The sequence below is a fragment of the Colletotrichum lupini genome, chromosome 3 (assembly GCF_023278565.1).
Source record: "Colletotrichum lupini chromosome 3, complete sequence".
NCBI lineage: Eukaryota > Fungi > Ascomycota > Sordariomycetes > Glomerellales > Glomerellaceae > Colletotrichum > Colletotrichum lupini.
In genome coordinates, this window is record NC_064676.1 from 4,911,982 (window position 1) to 4,931,009 (window position 19,028).

At 53.5% G+C, this 19,028-nt stretch overlaps 5 protein-coding genes across 5 annotated transcripts; 3 read left to right on the forward strand and 2 right to left on the reverse strand.

The window, feature by feature from the left end:
* Nucleotides 1–314: 314 nt before the first annotated feature.
* Nucleotides 315–5,872, reverse strand: CLUP02_06217 (uncharacterized protein; the record flags this gene model as incomplete). The annotated part of the gene is made up of 23 exons (XM_049285217.1): nucleotides 315–337; nucleotides 425–546; nucleotides 737–931; nucleotides 996–1,091; nucleotides 1,233–1,531; nucleotides 1,604–1,674; nucleotides 1,776–1,922; nucleotides 2,031–2,140; nucleotides 2,202–2,372; nucleotides 2,447–2,505; nucleotides 2,769–2,965; nucleotides 3,117–3,170; nucleotides 3,327–3,724; nucleotides 3,795–3,993; nucleotides 4,058–4,227; nucleotides 4,304–4,640; nucleotides 4,704–4,775; nucleotides 4,838–4,902; nucleotides 5,008–5,109; nucleotides 5,172–5,363; nucleotides 5,489–5,627; nucleotides 5,682–5,738; nucleotides 5,761–5,872. The coding sequence occupies 23 exons, from the start codon at nucleotides 5,870–5,872 to the stop codon at nucleotides 315–317; spliced, it is 3,387 nt and encodes a 1,128-aa protein (XP_049142360.1).
* Nucleotides 5,873–5,944: 72 nt separating this feature from the next.
* On the forward strand, nucleotides 5,945–8,196 carry CLUP02_06218 (uncharacterized protein; the record flags this gene model as incomplete). Its single annotated transcript, XM_049285218.1, has 9 exons — nucleotides 5,945–6,594; nucleotides 6,659–6,809; nucleotides 6,880–6,905; nucleotides 6,960–7,011; nucleotides 7,087–7,112; nucleotides 7,367–7,554; nucleotides 7,632–7,785; nucleotides 7,844–8,029; nucleotides 8,079–8,196. 9 exons carry the CDS (start codon nucleotides 5,945–5,947, stop codon nucleotides 8,194–8,196), a joined length of 1,551 nt encoding a protein of 516 aa, XP_049142361.1.
* A 216-nt stretch (nucleotides 8,197–8,412) lies between these two features.
* Nucleotides 8,413–10,490, forward strand: CLUP02_06219 (uncharacterized protein; the record flags this gene model as incomplete). The annotated part of the gene is made up of 4 exons (XM_049285219.1): nucleotides 8,413–8,472; nucleotides 8,559–10,046; nucleotides 10,123–10,352; nucleotides 10,400–10,490. The coding sequence occupies 4 exons, from the start codon at nucleotides 8,413–8,415 to the stop codon at nucleotides 10,488–10,490; spliced, it is 1,869 nt and encodes a 622-aa protein (XP_049142362.1).
* Nucleotides 10,491–11,338: 848 nt separating this feature from the next.
* CLUP02_06220 (uncharacterized protein) lies at nucleotides 11,339–11,841 on the reverse strand (the record flags this gene model as incomplete). The annotated part of the gene is made up of 2 exons (XM_049285220.1): nucleotides 11,339–11,603; nucleotides 11,795–11,841. The coding sequence occupies 2 exons, from the start codon at nucleotides 11,839–11,841 to the stop codon at nucleotides 11,339–11,341; spliced, it is 312 nt and encodes a 103-aa protein (XP_049142363.1).
* A 2,351-nt stretch (nucleotides 11,842–14,192) lies between these two features.
* Nucleotides 14,193–17,166, forward strand: CLUP02_06221 (Sec23/Sec24 trunk domain-containing protein; the record flags this gene model as incomplete). The annotated part of the gene is made up of 3 exons (XM_049285221.1): nucleotides 14,193–14,804; nucleotides 14,863–17,076; nucleotides 17,140–17,166. 3 exons carry the CDS (start codon nucleotides 14,193–14,195, stop codon nucleotides 17,164–17,166), a joined length of 2,853 nt encoding a protein of 950 aa, XP_049142364.1.
* Between the last annotated feature and the right edge of the window lie 1,862 nt (nucleotides 17,167–19,028).

A 19,028-nucleotide genomic window follows, 5' to 3' on the forward strand; every position in this document is an offset into this window, starting at 1 on the left:
CAACGGGAACCTACCTTGAGGATGGAAATGCACCGTTATCCGGCAAAGGCTATGTGCGAACATGTGCCCCGTCTCGACCCGGCCATCTGGCCAGCAGTTGATGGATGGGCGTCCAACGATCTGGCCGAATCGAGAGTGATTGGATGGGTATCGAGGTGGGCTCAAAATACCACCTGGGCTGGATAACTAGAAAGAAAAAGAGTATAGATATGTCATGGGCTGATGGGAAGGACTAGGATCCCAGCCATGCTTTGGAGGATTGAAAAGATACCAGTTTTTTCCCAAGGACCGTAGTCTCCCCCCCCCCCCCCGCTTTAGAGTTTGCCGTACCGTTGAGCTGATAGTATGAAAGAGTTACGGATACAGCAACGGTGAGACTACAATGACCCAGATCGAGAGTGACGCGCATCAACATACAACGTACTTGCCTGGACGTTTAACAGGCACGCTGGCAGCATCTGCTCAGGCCTTCCCAGAGCAGAAAGGCCCGCCATGGCGTACATTTGACAGCGTCGGGAGTTGAGATGGTCGGTGGGTGGGATGCGGCTGCAGTGCTGCAGGTGCAGGTGGTCGTATGTAGTCCGCAAGCATTTCCAAACCGAGATAGCTTCTCATCCCGGGATCCGAAAGAAGAGGGACCCACCCTTCCCCCCGTGCTGCCCTCCCCTCCCCTTGCCATGCAGGACTGGGCAATTTTTTTTATTTTTTCTTTTGACTGGGACTGGCTACATGGTACATGATGACTTGGGTATTGAGGAACTCGGGCACGAGGGAGGTCGATTCACCCAAGGGAACCGGTATAAGACTGGACGGGGAGACCCCCCGGGGCGAGTGGTCATTGCTGCACGGCCGATTCGTACCTTTTGGGCGACAGATGTAACCGTGATTGAAGCCCCAGAACATGGTTTGGAAGAGAGAAAGATCCCGTCGTCTAAACTGGGAGGTCAATAGTAGGTGCATCTGCCCATCTCTGCTCTTAACCTTACTACGCTTACTTTGTTGTATCCGCAGCCGGGACTTCGGGACGGGAATCAAAGGGCGCGAAGATCCGTAGAGACAGGGACCCCGAGGGCCCAGGGCCAGGGCCGTGGCTGTGAGGAGCAGCAACTTGGCAAGAGGAGCGGCGGGTAACCCGACGATCAACCTCGGCGATCGCATCGCATCACATTGCATGGAATCTAGAATTGGTGCTACACGGCCGTGTTTTTTTTTCTCTTTCTTTCTCTTCGTACATTGCATCCCCTGTCCTGGAGGTAGTCGGGTCATTCTTGTTTAGTTTTCTCAAGGAGAAGGGGGTCAAAGGGCGAGGAACATTTGCACGCATGAGCTGTATGCCGGTGGGGTTCGTCGAATCGTTGGTACTACTCCATGAACCACATTGTCGTCTATTAGAAACGGCGGCGGGAAGACAAGATTTCTTGTTCTCGGGGAGATTTGCGCCCCTCTCTGCGTGGAATGGTTTCCCTGGCCTAGAAGTACAAAGTAGGTGGAAGATGCCGAGGCGATACAAAGAGTCATCATCATCACCACCCTACGGATATTGAGCAACTCCAATCATCCACTAACCTACCATGTTAATTAATTTCCAGGCACGCCAGGTCACCACGTGTTCATCAGGAGAGAGGGGCGGAAGGCAATTAATTGTCTTGGTTTCCCTGGAATCCCTCCCACTACCTGTCTTCGGCCGAGGCATTGAAGAGATGAAGTTGTGAGACGATGAGGGGAAAACGATTCATCGGCACTGGCTCGCCACACACGCGTACACACAGACACACCATCCCGCCTCCAGCCCCGGCGGCTAGATCTACTATCAATCTGTTTGGAACCGTACTTCAATTTGCCATCGTTGAGCTGAACCGGCATTTCGTTGTTTGTGTGTCTGTGTGGTTTGCTATACGCCTCGGCAAGATGGCGTCGCAGAGCTCCGGGAGACGAGTAAGTAGTTCATTTTCCTGTCCCATCGATTTGGGTCCAAACCTTGGAGTTTGGGGGAGGGGGTGGGAAGGGATCTACCCCGTAAGCTTACCCACATATGGTATCCTTAGATAGTAGATCGGCGGGCGGCAGACGGCATACACGGATACAGGCATCGAGAATTGGGGGCGATAGTGTTTTGTAAAACGAGAAAACATGACCTTGTCTTGTAAGGTGTTTGTGTGTACCATACCGTCGGCTTTTCGTTGCTGTATGCAGTAACACACGCCCGATGCCCGGAGCCGTATTGGCGGGTCTTACTCTGGGTAGACCACCGATGCGTTTCGGGGCACTCTTTCCCATAGAAAGAGGTGACAAATAATGTCATCGAGAAGACATCCCTTGTAATTTCATTGCGGATTTGGGTACACAAGCCGGCGTGTGAGAGATGTAATGAGCTAGATGGAGTAGTTTGAATACCCGCGCCGTGGTACTTCCAGTGTAGAAACCAGGATAATAGAGAAAAACGGACAAAGGCCCGAGTAAGTGTGCGAGAATGCGAGGAACACTGGAAAGGTCCGACAGCGCGTTCTAGAGATCCCGTCTCCCGATAGACAGGGTTGGAAGAGCATCATGCGGCATGATTAACTCATGGGACGAAGCACGACCTAGGGCTGTATCGGTAGTCAATAGAAAACCATGGAAGAAGCACTGAACCACTCGGCCGATGAAGCTATTTATTCAACGAGACTGGGATATGGCAAAGTCCCATCTAACGTTTAACGCTCGTTGCGTCTTGACTTTGCAGATTACCTCATCCCTCGTTGTCGTCAGTTGACTGTGAGTTTATTTACCTTGGCAAAGCAAGGTTCCCGTGTTTTCCGGTTAAGCAGCCTGACCGTGAACCCAACCGACGACGAGCGTATGGAGTAGGCTTGATCAGCGGCTTTCGCGAAGTTGAGGTGAAAAGCGAGGAGTTTGTTATACAAGCCGGCGAGGAGTATAGCCTGCTGCCTCATCGATTGTCCATGCGTGGATGACGGAGAGACGCCTGAGAGATGACAGCATTCGGCCAGCCTGGAACGATAGGAAGACGCGGTCCGTGCAATGCGAAATCCCGGAGCCGCGAGTAAGATAAGTGGGATGACTTGCTTAAACTCAAGATTCATTAGTCGAGTGAGTTCTTGGATGATCCAGCTTACATCCGCAACGGATAGGCTTTCCTGTATATGGGGATGTCTTGTGCTGCTGCTGCTCTCAACGGTTCACAGCATGTAGATATCATGTATCCCTGGCACAGATACACTGTACAGGACATTAGATGCGAGGTATCGGTCGAGCTTGATACGCTGGAGCCGTTGGTTTTGGTTTAGTACATCCATTCACATGGATACTCAAGTCGCAACACGCACGAAGACTTTGGTGACCCCACAATTGAAGAGGATGGGACGTTGTCATAAATGACTGGTAACATGCAGTCCACCTTTGCCATCTCCTAATGCGTAAGCCCAGGCCAGGGTTCTGGAGCCGAATCGAGGGTGTATCCTCATACACCTCTGTACCTCTTCTGTGTGGACTTGGATGTATCGGGTGATCGGGTGGTGGTGTAGGCGTGCTAGGTATGAGTGGTAGGCCCCGCGGTGCCGTCAGAACGATATCTGAAGATCTGAGAGAAGCAGCGCGGTTCGCTGTGATCGACCGACCAAGCCTGGCTATTTCCGGAGACTGCGAAGATAGCCAAGGGGCCTTGGGGGCCTGGGCTGGCTGCGGAAGCTTTCGATCCTGGGCGTTTGGTTGACTTTCTTCCGGCCTGGCCTGACGAACGTGTTTATTTACCAGCGTCGGCCTGATAAAGCCTCAATGATGGGTGAAAACGACACTTGTAGCTCGGGATAGGATGATTTGGAAAGAGGGGTTCCCATGTAGATTTCGCCGCTGAGCTGACCCAATATGGCTTCATAGCCTTTGATAGATTTTGCGCTTTGGTGTTGAGGCGAACAAAGTATCGGAGTCCGTTGAACGACTGGAAGCCGTTGTCGTCTTGATCTAGTTCGACTGTGCGTCTGAACTGATTAGGCTCTGGCGTTTGTGCCGGGCCATACGATAGATGTCAGAAGGGGTTGATGGGCAAGTGACAGGCAACGTTGTTGGATCACTGGGTCAATGGTAATCAAGATACAATTGGATGGCCAAGGAAGGTTTCCGTTTTCCATCGCCGCCGTCGTCGCACCAAGAGGGGATGAGGGGACCCAAGAAGTGGTCGACTGTGAGTCTGTGAATGAGACATTGAGGCTGCGCAAAGCGTCGGACACACTGTGCTGGCGTGATGGTCTTGTTAACCTAGCCAGCTGACAGGGAATGGTTCAGTGCAAGATTCCTTCCATGCCACTCTATCTGCAGCTGAGGGGGGCTTCTAGCGTAAAGGTAGCTTAGCTTCCACTGGCGATCGTAACATGTTGTCTCCAGTCGGAACTCTTGTCTCGTCTTGTCATACGGTAGCATACCTTGGGGATACATCGGTCGGTGGATCGGAGCGGAGAATGGAAGCAAAAGAAACAAGACTTTTGACTCTGCTTCACAGCGGCCGCCGTACGAGGTCCGTGAGCGGGAGACAGTGCAGTGACATCGCACTTTGTTTGTCCGAGTCGAGTCAACTAGGCTGGATAAGTTGTAACTGTGCGTTGGTCCGTTGGCTTGGATTGTGGGTTCGAGATTGAGCTTGTCGACTGTTGTTGGTTGTCTGAGATGACGGGATTTCTGTCAACGGCTTGGCGTGACGCGATTTTCACTTTCTGCTAGTGAGCGGATGCAGTATTTCTGCACCGACGAGACGATAGTTGCAACTTGCGTTGGGGCAGAGGCTTTGCCAACGGTCCGATCCGGAAATGTCAGATTGGTAGATTGGCAGACAAAATATCCTCACGGTGGTAGTCGAGCCCATCAAAGCCGCCTATGCGTAGATAGTACATAGAGACTGGAGACTCGAGACTAGAGAGTCAGAGTTAGACAAGACAGGCTAGAGGGTGATGTGTATTTGGAGGATCCATTCAGGGCATGTTTGCTTTTCCCGCCAGTCATGCGCTCGAAACAGACACTCGTGGCCCGGCTTTGTCTTGTTTTATCTTGTCTTGGTTGTTGCTCTTCCTTTGGGGGCCGCACCGCTCACCTGTTTCCTGCATCTTAGTCACCAACAAGCTGTGGCACATGTTTCCTCAAGCAGGAGGGATACGGGACACTATGCCAATGTCTCAGTATACTGTCTCGGCTTCACGCCGTCGTCTCGTGGGAATTTGGAAGTGAATCGAGGGGGCAAGGGGATGCTGAGTTGATCCTTCAAGTGGATATCGACATCCTGTACAGATGTTCTGTGCTGTGTCTTCAAAGGTGCCTCACCTTTGATAGCAAGGCAAAATTGAGCTTGAAGTCTAACATAGATTATGAGGAAGAGGCTGAGGTGTTCGAGAAAAGAGCATCAGCGAGTTCCTGACTCTGCCAAAATGTACGGAGTACATACTAAGGTACTACCGGTACCTAACTACCTAGATCCGTAAGGTAGGCACCTTGTGTGCGGTACCTGACGAGAGAGAACTGTGCCTCTGGGAAAAAGTACGTATATGCCAAGACAACACCGGCGTCCGTTCCGGAAGTAGCCGTCCAGACCTGAATGGCTGCGAATTTTGAGTGTGCAGTGAAACCGTCCAAAGACGGCAGCGCTAGCTGTCGGTACGGACACCTCAGTACTTTGCACGGTACTTTAAATCTTGTACTGTGTGGGTCTTCGTGGGTTCTGCCGTCGAAACTCAACTCTGCCGACTCCTCCGCGCCTTCTTAATCAGATTCCAGAACCCAGAGCCCCAGAGTCCCATACGATGAATGCGGGCAGAGACAACGGCATCCCACCGCCATAGTGTTGGCCTTTCTGCTCGATGTCGTCTTCCAGAGTCGATCCCGTCACCATCCAGCAGTATAAGCGTCAGCCCGTCAGCAGCTCTCGTCCCTAGATTCGGGTCCAGCTGAAGGGTACACAACAATGAACCACATCATGGGGCTAGATGCAAAAGGCCAACCAGCGGCGTGGCAGAAAGCCAGTCAGAGATGCTCAGTTACTACTACTAGTGGCAGGTCACCGATCCAGCTGGCCCGACTCCCCCGATACTCGATGCTGTATCACCAAGATCCCGGGCGTATCCTGGACAGCGGACGAGCCAAGCCAGCTTCACATCCCCTCACTGTCACGCTTTCTGCGACAGCCACCGTTGGCGGGGGCCCTCCGAGTCCCGAGGCTCTTCTCCACCACTCACAACGGGAATCTTGCTCCAGCACTCTACAGTACGCAGTGCGTACGAAGTACTCGAGAGTCGTATGGACGATGGTACGGTACAGTTGTAACAAGGTGGACGGAATATTGCCCAGGGGAAGAACCCGGGCCCCAATAACAGGTCGACAGAGCCATGGTGTGCAACCAAAAGCGCCTCTCCTTGGTTTGGGTTCTCAGGAGAGTTACATTCCCCCTCGGTCACTGACCTCTGCTATAGAGACTGAGTGTGCCGCCAGCTCAGATCAGCAACGTCTGCAGCTCCAGCTTGTTGTCAAAGCGGGCTCCCCTGTTTCCTTTCCTTTGGCGGACGCAATTCTGCTTTCCGACCGACTTCTGCCCTCTGGCTTCTGCCCTGCCAGCCTGTTAGTTCTAAGCTAACCTCTCCATACAAAGCAAGGTATCCATACTTGGCTACCGTTTGCATAGTAGCCCGTTTGTATCCCCTGCTTGCTCGTCCTTTGCCCCCACCCACAATGAAAAACCCCATCACCATCATATTCCCCCCTACCCCTCCCCATGCAACGCATCGCCCTGCTACAGGCACAGTCTAGCTACATGCGCCATAATGAAAGGCAAGGTACCTCTAATCCAAGGTCGGGGAGAGGGGGAAGAGAAGATGGAGAGGATGGGAGTCATGTCTTCTGTAGTTCACTGCAGACTCCCTTCATGACCAGTGAGCCAGCATTTGTAAGGACAAGGTACTTCTATGATACTTACAGCATGGAAGTTCTCCGTGGGGCCTACAGTACGCAGCATGTATCTGGCGTTTCCTTGGCCTAGTGCGTAACTGCCCGCACTCAAGAGGAGAACCTCTCGACAAGGGACTGCTATTTGCCTGACGCGACTTCACAAAGGACTCAGAGACTGCTAAAGCAATACAGTAGAGACTGGCAGACGGCCCCCCCCCCCCAGAGGGCCCCCCCCCTTTTGAACGGCATTTCCCGTCTCTTCCGCGTGTCTTAATCTCTCTGCCGATGCGAATATTTGGCCACATGTGCATGCCTCCACTAGGTATCACGTTAGTAACGCGGAACATTCGATAACACCTTAGACCCGACTTATTATAACTGCATCTCCTACCCGCCCTACCTTACCCGACCTGACCTTAGCTTGTCCGTTGTTGCCTTGTCCCAGAGCCAGAGGTATCCGTACTCAAAAGTCTCGACCCGACATATTCGTATACAAAGAGTCAAGAAGCCAACTCTGGCCCCCAACACACGACACTCTTTCTTGTACTCCCGCTTCCCTAGCCGAACCCTACGCACACGGCCTCATCGGCGCATCCTGCAACATCAATCCCATCTTGACACTCTTCACTTGTCGTGGCCGGACCAGGCACACCCCAGATCATCCTAACCACGGCCACCCCTGGACGTAGCAGGGAAACAGGCCCAGTGAGACTCGCAACTGCACCGGTTCTCAAACACCACCCGCGTGGCTTGGAAGTCTTCTATCCATGCGCTCGCCTACCATTCTTCTACCACGTCGTCTACCGCTCTCACTCCCCTCACAACAACCTGCTTCCACTTACGCCTCGAACCACGCATAGAACCGTCTTGCTTGCTCAGCTACCTTACTCGGTGCTCTTCCCGCTCAATACGAATACTTCAGAACCCAATTGGCATCCTTAGAAACGCGAGACCGATTGGACATAATCAACTGCCCGTCTCCCATCCATACCTTCGGTTCTCATTTGGTGCCGCCATTGGCCTCTCGCCGTCTCTTGCCACATACTACGCCCTTCTATCATCTTAACACGAACACGCGCTCCCGGACCTGGCTTGTCCCCGGCACTTGGTTCCAAACGCCCACATCAAGTCGCCCACCGGCTGATTATCCCCTTTAGCTTGGATAATCATCACCCTCCCGCACACCAAAAGACACCGCCTCGCCTGTCTGCGAGTTTCATGTCGCAGCAATCTTTGGTCCAGACATTAACAGTCGATCTTTCACGCTCACCCTGATCGCCCGTCAGCGTGATCATCATACGCTGAATCACCTTTGAATAATCCTACGATTAAAGTGACCGGACGAACGTTGCGGTTATTGTAACACGAATCATCTCTGAGAAGCAGTGTCTTATAGTCACTGGATAGTCTTCCTACCTACTCAACGCTGCCACAGAGTTGCAAATACCAAAACAACCATCTCCCTACGGTACCTCGGAATAAAACGTCATCATGGTCTACTGCGGAAAGCCCTCTAGGGGCTGTCAGATGTGTCGTACTCGAAGGATAAAGGTAAGATCGAGATGGAGGCACCCCGGAGAGCAATATTAGAAAGACAGGTTGGAAGCGTATACTGACGGCGCCTTTTTCCGCTATAGTGCGACGAGACGAAGCCAACATGTAACCAATGCGCCAAGTCACGCCGTCAGTGTCCCGGCTACAAGGACGAGTTCGATCTTGTCTTCCGGAACGAGACCAAGGCAACAGAGAGGAGAGCGCAAAAGGCGAACCGAAAGGCTCTCGCCCAGAAAGAAAAGGATCTCGACTCGCCGACGTCAGGCTCAGACAAGAGTATCTCACCAACATTCAAAAAGGAGATCGATTCGCCCGCAGCCGTCAGCCCTGGTCTGAATGTCCCCGTCGAACAAATGGCTAGCTGCCACTTCGTCGCCAACTACGTCTTGCTACCGAGGCAGGGTAGCACACGTGGGTTCATGGAGTACCTGCTGCCACTGTTGAAGATCGACCAAGGGAACCACCACCTGCAACATGCGTTCAACGCGTGTGCGCTGGCATCACTAGGAAACCGACCGAACGCTGCGGCGACACAACTGAGCGAGAAAGCACTAGGTCACTACACCAAGGCACTGGCAGAAACACACATCGCGCTCAAAGATCCCGACCAGTCGAAATCAGACGCCACACTCGCTTCCGTTCTTATGTTGGGTCTTTTCGAAAACATGACTGCTCGACAGATGGGCATGTTTGCCTGGGGCTCACATATTGAAGGTGCCATTCAGTTAGTAAAGGCTCGTGGTCGCAAGCAACTCAGAACCAAAACGGGCCTCTTGCTCTTCATCGCCGTCCGGACACAGATGATCATCCACACGCTCAGCACGGGTACAGCACCAATCATGGGCGTGGAATGGTGGCTAAGCGATGCCGTCAAGGACGAGTCAGCCGCCCAGTGCCAAAGACTAAACATCAAGACGGCCGAGCTGCGCGCCGAGGTCACAAGATTGATGTCAACGGTGGCTCGAAGCCCAGAGAACATTGACATTATGCTCGACATGATACGCCGGGCTCAGACTGTCGACCAAGAACTCATGAGCTGGATGAGGAACACGCCAGATTACTTCCAGTACACGACGGTAGCGTGGGAGGACAACGTCCCCAACGGAGACTATGCAAAGGCGGAAGTGTTCCCTGGTCGTGTGGACGTCTATCAAGACTTCTGGATCGCAAGTGTATGGAACATGGCAAGAGTCTCTCGCCTCATTCTCGCGTCCGTCATTGTACGCTGTGCGGCTTGGGTCTGCTCACCAGTGGACTACCGCACAACACCAGAATACGCCACGGCGGCACGCACGTGTGTAGACACCATTAGCGATATCATCGCTTCAGTACCGTACCATCTCGGATGGCATCTCAAGAGGCCCGAATTGCTCGAACGGGCAAATATCTCAGGCTTTGCCTGTGGTTTAGAGGAATCACAAAAGGGTCTTCCCGGATACTTCCTCACCTGGCCTCTGGCGTGCTTGCACGGGCAGGATTACACGACAGATGCCCAACGAGCCTGGGTGGTTGGACGGTTGAAGTTTATTGGTGATGAGCTCGGTGTCAAGTACGCCCATATTCTGTCACAGGTAAGCCAGCTCACATGTTTCTTTCATATTCAAGCCAAGGTCCCAGGATTTCATCGATACTGACGTATTCCCACAGATGCAAGTCCGCGTTCCCTCCATGCTCATCAGGAGAGACGGCCTCATGGCCCAGCCGTACCCGCATGCCCACAACTTTGAGAAGCTGCTCTCAGCGCGCTTTGCGCCGCCGTCTGCGGGCTATTCCATGAATCCTCTGCAGCAGCGCGAGGCTATGCAAAAGGAGTTTGTCGAAAAGAACAAGGCCGAGCTGCTCGCGAAAGCCACAGGCACCGCAGGCCAGGCCGGCCAGTGGGTAGCGCAGAATTGGTTGACGGTGCGTCCGGGCGCTCAGTAAGTTCTTTGTTGAAGTACTGGGTCGCGAATGAGGTTGGAAACGAGTTTACGCCTTTATCTACAACCATCATCTTCCTGGCATTTCCTACCTGAGGATACCAACACGCACACACTTGTGTATTCTTTGCCTGCAAGGTACTCGGAGAGATATCCGTTTGAGTTATGCGGATTGGAAAAAATGTGGAATTCGATGTTGCGCATCACTTGATAGTGACAAGGGAGAAGCACAAAAATAGGGTCGCAGGTCGCTCAGCTTCGTAACCGTGTAAAAGGCAGCAGAGTATGGGTCTCGGCCTGGAGAAAGGGATTTTGATACCACGGCGTTTTCCCGGGAGGAGGACATTTGTTGTTGTTTTCTAGTTCGGTTCAGCTTCCAAGTTGGTATTCTCATGCATGATGCAGTACTACGTATACACATACATTCCTTATCAAAAATTGCATCCAAATCGATTTGTCCATCGCCTTGTCCTGTCATGTGTCTCACGATTAAAATGAATAGCCTCCATGAATGAGAGGTAGTCTCGTCTGTTCCTCGTGTTGCGCATCTATGCTAAATTGCAAATCAGACCTTGGAAATCTCGTCGACCCCGTTCAAGACCCTCGAAAAACCCAAACTGAAAAGTGCTCTGGCCGTGACTAGCTGCAGGGCGCGTGTACTCCAACTGCGCCGAGCCAGACACTACTGCATCGAACAAGTCCCGTTGAGATGTCATCCCAACCTTTGTCCGCTCGGCGCTCAGGCGGCGCCCGCTGACCATTTCTCCTCTTAGCCATCACTGTACTGACCATCCCAGGCCCTGCTTTTGGGTATCTCAGCAACCGCTGGACCAGCTGTCCGCTCCAAGTACCGGTTTGCCTATTTTTTTCGCATCGGTTTCCCGCGTCCTACCGTTCCGCCCCGCTTAGACACTGCCCGCAACATGTTTGGTGATGCGCGCGCATTATTTGGTCTTCTTGATTTGACCGACAGTATTTCCGCTCAAATTCCAAGCCTTGACGACCCAACTCTGGGTTTTATCGACGTAGTTCTCGTTCGAGGTGTGCTTGACGCCAACGCGGACGCCGTCCTTCGTGAAGACGACGTTCTTCTTGCCCATGCGCTCCGAGGCGGACTCTTGGATTTTGTTCACGGAGAGGTACACCTGCCAAAGCACCCAGGCCACGCCGGTAAGGAAGAGAAGGGTAATGATGAGGGGGATGATTTGCCTATGGGTTTGCGCGCCAAGAGTCAGCGGGATTTCTGTATTCCATCAAGAGCCAAAGAACAGGTCCTTTCGTTCGTTCGTGTAATAGTCGCGTGGAGGTAGAATATAAGGTTGAGGCGCAAAGGCGACCAGCCTCGAAATGCCAAGAAGTGCACCCTGGTGGGTGCTGTCCGAGGAAGGAATCTTACTAACCTCAAGGCCGAAGGAGGCGGAGGTTGCGCTTTCTTGCCCCACGCCATTGTTGCGGGTATACTCGAGATTTGTGTTTAAGAGATCCGGGGAAGGGTTTTGGTCCTATGGTGTTCACTTCTTGAAGAATTGGAAAACGGTATGAAACAAAAGCAAGAAAAAGTTGTGCTCTCAGAAGGCAAAAAAGTGCAGAAAATGCGCAAGAGTGAGCGAGTCGCCGTCCGATTAAGGGCTTCTTGAACAGGTATGGCGATGTCGATCTCGAAGGGGTAGCTTGTGGGTTCGCGTGAGGATAAAGAGATGGCGGCCCAGGTAGAATGGTGTGGAAGCTAAAGTGAATAAGAGGCGAGAGACTAAACAGAGGCAGGTTGAACAGAAGAAATGGAGAGGGAAGGAAAAGAAGAACAGGTGCCGGACGTTGGACGAAGAGGGAGCCGGGCTGCAGATCGAGGAGGGAGGAGGGAGGGGTGGGAGCTAAAGCAAGGTAAGGTAAGGAAGGTAGCTCTGGTGCTCGGTCAGATCTGGAAGGGAAAGGGCAAGCACGAGCAAGCAATGGGAAGTGCTGGAAGAAAGTCAGGATGAAATCAGTCGTGCAACTCGGTCTACCAACCTACAGAACAGATACCTACTCCGTACCTCTCTACCTTATACCAATACCTGGTCGTTGAAAGAGACAAAGATGGACATGACCGTGGCACGTCGCAAGCTGCAGACCGCACAAGCAGCATATTTTGTATTGCAGTACCACCCTCTCCCCTCCCCACCACCCACCTTCCCGTCCCGCTATCCGTGTCTACCTACCTTGGCTACCTACCTTGGCTACCTATTACGTGCCTACGTACTCTATACGGAGTAGGGAGCTATTCCAAGATATGTATATGGAAACAGACGGGCAGTCCGATCTAGGGGCAGATTACACAAGGACAGCGGACGGCGCATCCCAGCGTAAGAAAGTTGAATCGCGTCGCCCCGACACGCAATCGAGCGACGACCCAGCCCTCGGCGCAGGGGACCTGGATCTTGGGGGGAGGGGCTAGCTAGTGGAGATTCAGGGCCCTGAGAGGCTGAGAAGAAGAACCCAATGGGCGACCAAGAGAGCGGGAGGGGCACATCAACCGTCTTGCCCAGAGAGGCAAGATATCCACTTGAGGTACATACATAGTGAGAGAGTGGAGGTATTAGATCTTGCTCACCAGAGTATCCGTACTCCGTAGTTCGCGGCCGCGGCCCCCCTTTCAAACGTTTCCGTCTCCTTTTTGCTTAGTGATGGCCGTGGGAGAGCATCGAGCGCACACCCTGACTTTGTTCATGGTAACTCGACTAGATTATCTATTAGTGCCTGTAATGAGTTTAGAATTCTCAGTAAGTCGACTGCATGTAAAGGCTCATAAATTCTGGCTGTGTAGTTCGAGGGCTAGATACTGCCAGCTTCGAAACATTGTCCAGCTCATGCTGCCGAATCTTTTCATACTAGGTAGAGCTCGTTCTTGGAGAACATGACAATGCATCACACCCCACATCCTGGTCCAGTCAAAGTCTTTCTGTCCCCATTCCCAAGTGTCTGCTCCCAAGTGTCTGCTTTGTACCTTAAGGAGGTCCCCAGTCACTTGCGTGGAACTGAGACGCTGCTAAGGGGAGCATTGTGCCTCGCGAACTGCGTATCTGCCCCACGACGTTCGTTATCATAAATGAGAAGACGTAAAAAAAGGTTTACGTTACGCATGCCCGAAAGTTTTGCTCTTTGGTGGGATGCCTCACAGGACCTGCACAATAAGGTACGCGGCACCTGACTGTGTAAGTGTGGCCTTTGCCGGGAATCTGCCGAACGGGGTCCGGCGCGGGGCCATCTCCGGGCTGACCATTATTCCGCGCTCCGTCTGCCTCAGCCTCACTTGGCCTGTGCACTGAAGCTCCCCGCCACATGTCCTTGACCGCTGCCATGATGGGACACTCACACACTCCAGCTAAGCCTGCCAGTTAAGCCCTTGCTTGCGATAGTGGTGCATACCTAGTCGACTTGGAGCTGGATTCAGTGGGTTGAACCACCTGTCCATTCGACTCTGCCCGAGGCTGTTTACTGTAACTTTGCCCTCCCTTTCTCAATCGCAGCGCGGCTCGGGTATCTAGCTCAAGGTAGCCTCGCCTTGACGTATCTCCAACACCCTTCGTCATCTAGTTCATGTGGACACATTTCCATTGACCAACATTTGCTGTCCTTGAACCCCTCGCTACCTAACGCCACGCCACCTGTTGCGTACATCCAAAAAGCCGGCATTGGCCACACTCGACCAGATCGCATTCCCAACATCAATCTTTCCCATCCATCGCAAAGCCACAGCTTGGATCCTAGCCCACCCAAAGACTATCGAGCGCAACCTCGTCCTTGCCCCGACCGCCCAACATGTCGGCGCCGAACGACGGCTACGGCCAATATCCCCCGCAGCAACAACCTTACTCCGACCAGCCTCAGGACGGCTACGATGCACAGGGAGCTCAAGCTGCCCAGCCAGCTATAGCCGACCAAGGCAAGAAGAAGAAGAGAGGCTATGCCACCCAAGCTTATGAGTTCGGAGCTGGCGCCAACTCCAACACGGCCGGCGCACCTGCTCAAGGACAACAATATGGCATGCCCCAGCCCCAGGCCGCGGCTTATGGTGGCTATCCCGCACAGGATGCTCAGCCTGCTGCCGCCGCCTATGGCTCGCCTCAACCCCAGCAGTACGGCATGCCCCAGCCTCCTGCTGCTCAACCCGGAGGCTACGGCGCGTATGCGGCCCCCGATGCCGGATATCCTGCGTCCGGCCTTGCCCCTGCTGCTCCCGGCGTCGGCGGCCTCAACCAGCAGATGGCCGGTATGAACCTCGGCGGCCAACAAGCCCAGCAGCAACCTCCTCCTGGCCAGGCTGCTCGTCCCGTGGCTCTGAACCAGCTCTACCCTACCGACTTGATGAATCAGCCGTTCAACGTGTCCGAGCTAGACTTGCCCCCTCCTCCCATTATTCTTCCTCCCAACGTACGTCACCACTCATGCTTGTAGTCCTGGAGCTCTATTCTGACAACTAGACCTCTAGACTAGCGTAACTCCCTCCCCAGATGCGAACTGCGGTCCTAAATACGTGCGCTCCACCCTCAACGCCGTCCCGACAACACACTCCCTTCTGAAGAAGTCGAGGTTACCTTTTGCGCTCGTTATCCAGCCTTATGGAGCTCTCCACGATAGTGAGGACCCAATTCCCGTGGTGCAGGACCAGGTCATCGCGCGTTGCCGACGCTGCAGAACATACATCAACCCTTTTGTTACCTTCCTGGACCATGGACACCGTTGGCGTTGTAATATGTGCAACCTGACGAACGATGTTCCTCAAGCTTTCGACTGGGATGCTGCTTCGCAACGGAGCACTGATCGCTGGGGACGCTACGAGCTCAACTATTCCGTTGTCGAGTTTGTCGCGCCTCAGGAGTACATGGTGCGCCCGCCTCAGCCGCTGGTTTACCTATTCCTCTTCGACGTGAGCTATGCTGCTGTTTCAACCGGCCTCCTCGCAACCAGTGCCCGAACCATCCTGGATAGCCTCGACAGAATACCTAATGCCGATCGCCGAACTCGCCTGGGTTTCATTGCCGTAGACTCCAGCCTGCACTACTTCTCAGTCCCCAAGGACGGGGAAGAGAATACGGAGACCAGCATGTTAGTCGTCAGCGACTTGGACGAGCCATTCCTGCCGGTGCCTCAGGACCTTTTGGTGCCCTTGACGGAAAGCCGCCAGAGCATTGAGAGCTTCCTGACCAAGCTGCCCGAAATGTACCAGAGCAACCAGAACAACGGATCTGCCATGGGCTCGGCCCTTCGAGCTGGCCACAAGCTGATTTCGGCTCTCGGCGGAAAGATCGTGGTGCTCAGTGCTTCGCTGCCCAATGTTGGCGTTGGTAAGCTGGACATGCGCGAAGACAAGAAGTTGCTGGGTACAAGCAAGGAAAGCAGTCTGCTTCAAACTGCCAACAGTTTCTACAAGAGCTTTGCTGTAGAATGCTCAAAGAACCAGGTCTCCATCGACATGTTCCTGTTCTCCTCGCAATACCAGGATGTTGCCTCTCTGAGCAACTTGCCCAGGTACACTGGTGGACAGACTTGGTTTTATCCGGGCTGGAACGCCGGCCGTCCGGAAGACGCCATCAAGTTTGCCTCCGAGTTCAGTGACTACTTGTCATCAGAGATCGGACTGGAAGCAGTGCTCCGTGTTCGTGCCACCACTGGCCTGCGTATGAACGCCTTCTATGGTAACTTCTTCAACAGAAGCTCTGATCTTTGCGCCTTCCCCGCCTTCCCTCGCGATCAATGCTACGTCGTTGAGGTTGCCATTGACGAGAACCTCACGAAGAACGTGGTGTGCTTGCAGACTGCCGTTCTCCACACAACCTGCAATGGAGAGCGTCGCATCCGCGTCATGACGTTGGCTCTCCCGACGACCACAAACCTCGCCGATATCTATGCTTCGGCTGATCAGCAGGCAATTACCACCTACTTCAGTCACAAGGCAGTCGAGCGTGCCTTGAGCGGCGGTTTGGAAGCTGCTCGCGACTCTCTCCAGAACAAGTTGATTGAGCTCTTGCAAACCTTCAGAAAGGAGCTCGCCGGCGGCAGCATGGGCGGCGGGCTACAGTTCCCTTCTAACCTGCGCGGCCTCCCCATCCTCTTCTTGGGTCTCATGAAGAATGTCGGCCTCCGCAAGTCGGCTCAAATCCCGTCAGACTTGCGATCGGCAGCCCTCTGTCTGCTTTCGACGCTTCCCGTCCCTCTCCTCATGCAATACATCTACCCCCGTCTCTACTCGTTGCACGACATGCCCGACAACGCAGGTGTGCCTGACTCGGAGACGAGCCAAATTGTGCTCCCGCCGCCGGCGAATCTCTCGTCAGAAAGATTTGCTCCGTACGGTCTGTACCTCATCGACGACGGCCAAACGCAGTTCCTCTGGGCTGGCCGGGATGCCGTGCCGCAGCTGTTGGCCGACGTGTTCGGGGTTGAGGACAGGACCCAGCTGCGGGTGGGCAAGGGTGCTCTTCCGGAGCTGGATAACGATTTCAACGAGCGGGTACGGGCAGTCGTTCACAAGAGCCGGGACCACAAGTCCAAGGGAGTCGGCAGCATCATCTTGCCCCATCTCTACATTGTCCGAGAAGACGGAGAGCCGAGCCTTAAGTTGTGGGCGCAGACACTACTCGTGGAGGACAGAGCGGACCAGGGCATGAGCGCGGCACAGTGGCTTGGTATTCTTAGAGAAAAGGTAAGTTTCTGCTCTTTCCCCACCCCTCACTTAACCCACCGTAAAGTGGCAGTTTGCTGTCAGGATGGTATTGCTAACAAGACGACGTAGGTTGTTACATGATTGGAGAAGCGGTACTAAGGGGACAATTGCAAGTGGAAAGGTGGTAGCATGTGGTAACTAGGTTTATTTAGACCATTGTCTCTATCAAAACTAGAGATCAATACGCAAAAGAATATTGGCCGAATGAGTTTTACACGCCACAACCTGGACATCTGCATGTGATCGGGCAGACGATGGACGAGTACAAATGTGGATAGCTCCGGTATGTGGTTCCGGTAATAGACGACGCCAGTGACTCGTGACTCGTGATTGAGAGATGTTGATGGGGAGCCTTGTGTGTAGAGCGGTAGCTCGTAGGAGAGTTGACTAGTCTCTCGGAACCTTTGGTCTTTGGGGAAATGAGCTTGTCTCGGGACGTCGAGAGGCTTGTGGGGTTGGTTTGTGTCATACTTGGTTGTTGGTGCTAGGTGTAGGTAGGCGCAGTCAGTTGGGATGCCCAGCGGTTCTACCACACGAATGGGGTGATGACAGCCGCCGTAAGTCCCATATGACCATCTATGCTACACTTACAGAGTGCCTGAGAGAGAGAAGAGACTGAGCAGTACCCGCCCAAACCGAGAAATGGGGGGATAGTCTAGGCCAGGCTGCTTGTATCGCAACCGCCCCAACCGTCCTGTACTCTCCTTCGGCGGCGGGTATGGGAATTAGGATGAGGGGCAGCAGGGAAAAGGTGAAATCTGGCACCTCAGCTACGGGCTGATTGATTGGGTGGGCTTGTGTGAAACTGGCACCAGTAAGAGGTGAAACACACGCGCCGAGGGTACAGAGGGGGCCGGCTCGGGAGCCAATGGCCGGCGGTGCTAGGCGCCGGCTGTACGTGTGCCATGGCTTGCAGACGTGCTGGCCAATTGACTGTCCAGAAGTCGATTTTGGCATTTCTCCCATCACATTAGTTACTGATATAATTAGCACGCCTGTCACTTGAACGAGTTGGATTGTGCCCAGCTGGCTTTGTTGAATGTTGAACTTTTGTTGGAAGAGGTGGTGGTGGTGGTGGTGGTGGTGGTGGTGCAAAGAGCGAGGTGAGGAACAATGCGGCAGGCCTTTTGACTGACGCTCCGGCAGCTCGGCGAAGTACCTTATTAGCTATGCGAACCCTCCGTGGGTACTCGTATCTTATGGATAGTGACCCTCTATAGTGTGAGCAGGAGTTCCCCCTGGCCCATCGAAAAGGAACCTGTGCCCCTAGCAAGAAGGGTGGAATACCGGGGATATGCATGTATCAAGCTCGTTCCGCTAGCGCCGTCCCAAGTCCCCTTTCCCCGTATGTTGCTTAGCTGGTACCGCCACGAGCAGAAGATACATTGGCTTTCCAGAACTTGGAAGATCTCATCAAGCTAGGAGAAAAACCTCAAACAGCATGGTTCACCATCCCGATCTTGAGCTCGTCAGCCGTGTTGTGGATCGTCTGTTCCCACCCAGGGAGGCAGGGAAGAAGAATGGAGAGACTGGAGAGGATCCGGAGTCTAGACCAGAGGAAAGTATTACCGTTCAAGGCCGCGACGACGTGGGCTGAAAGCTGGCAGGGAAGAAGCATTGATGCGTAGCCGCTGTCGAAGCTTTCAAAGGGCGAGTCGGTTTGCTTCCATTGACTTGAGACTGGGTGACGGCATCGTCTATCTGATGCTTCGATTTGTTCTGGACTTTGACTGATTCTGGTTCCTAAAGACTGGGACGGATCCACAAGGGGGCACTTCTGTGGTCATCGTGAGACCTTTGGCTCGATGCTACGGTGATGGAAGGTTCAAGTTCGGATTGTTTTTGATTGCTCTCGGGCTGACGGGTCGGCGGGAGGGGCGGAGCTTGCCTAGACTTTATCTGAATCAGAGATTAATTAGTTCCTGAACGGA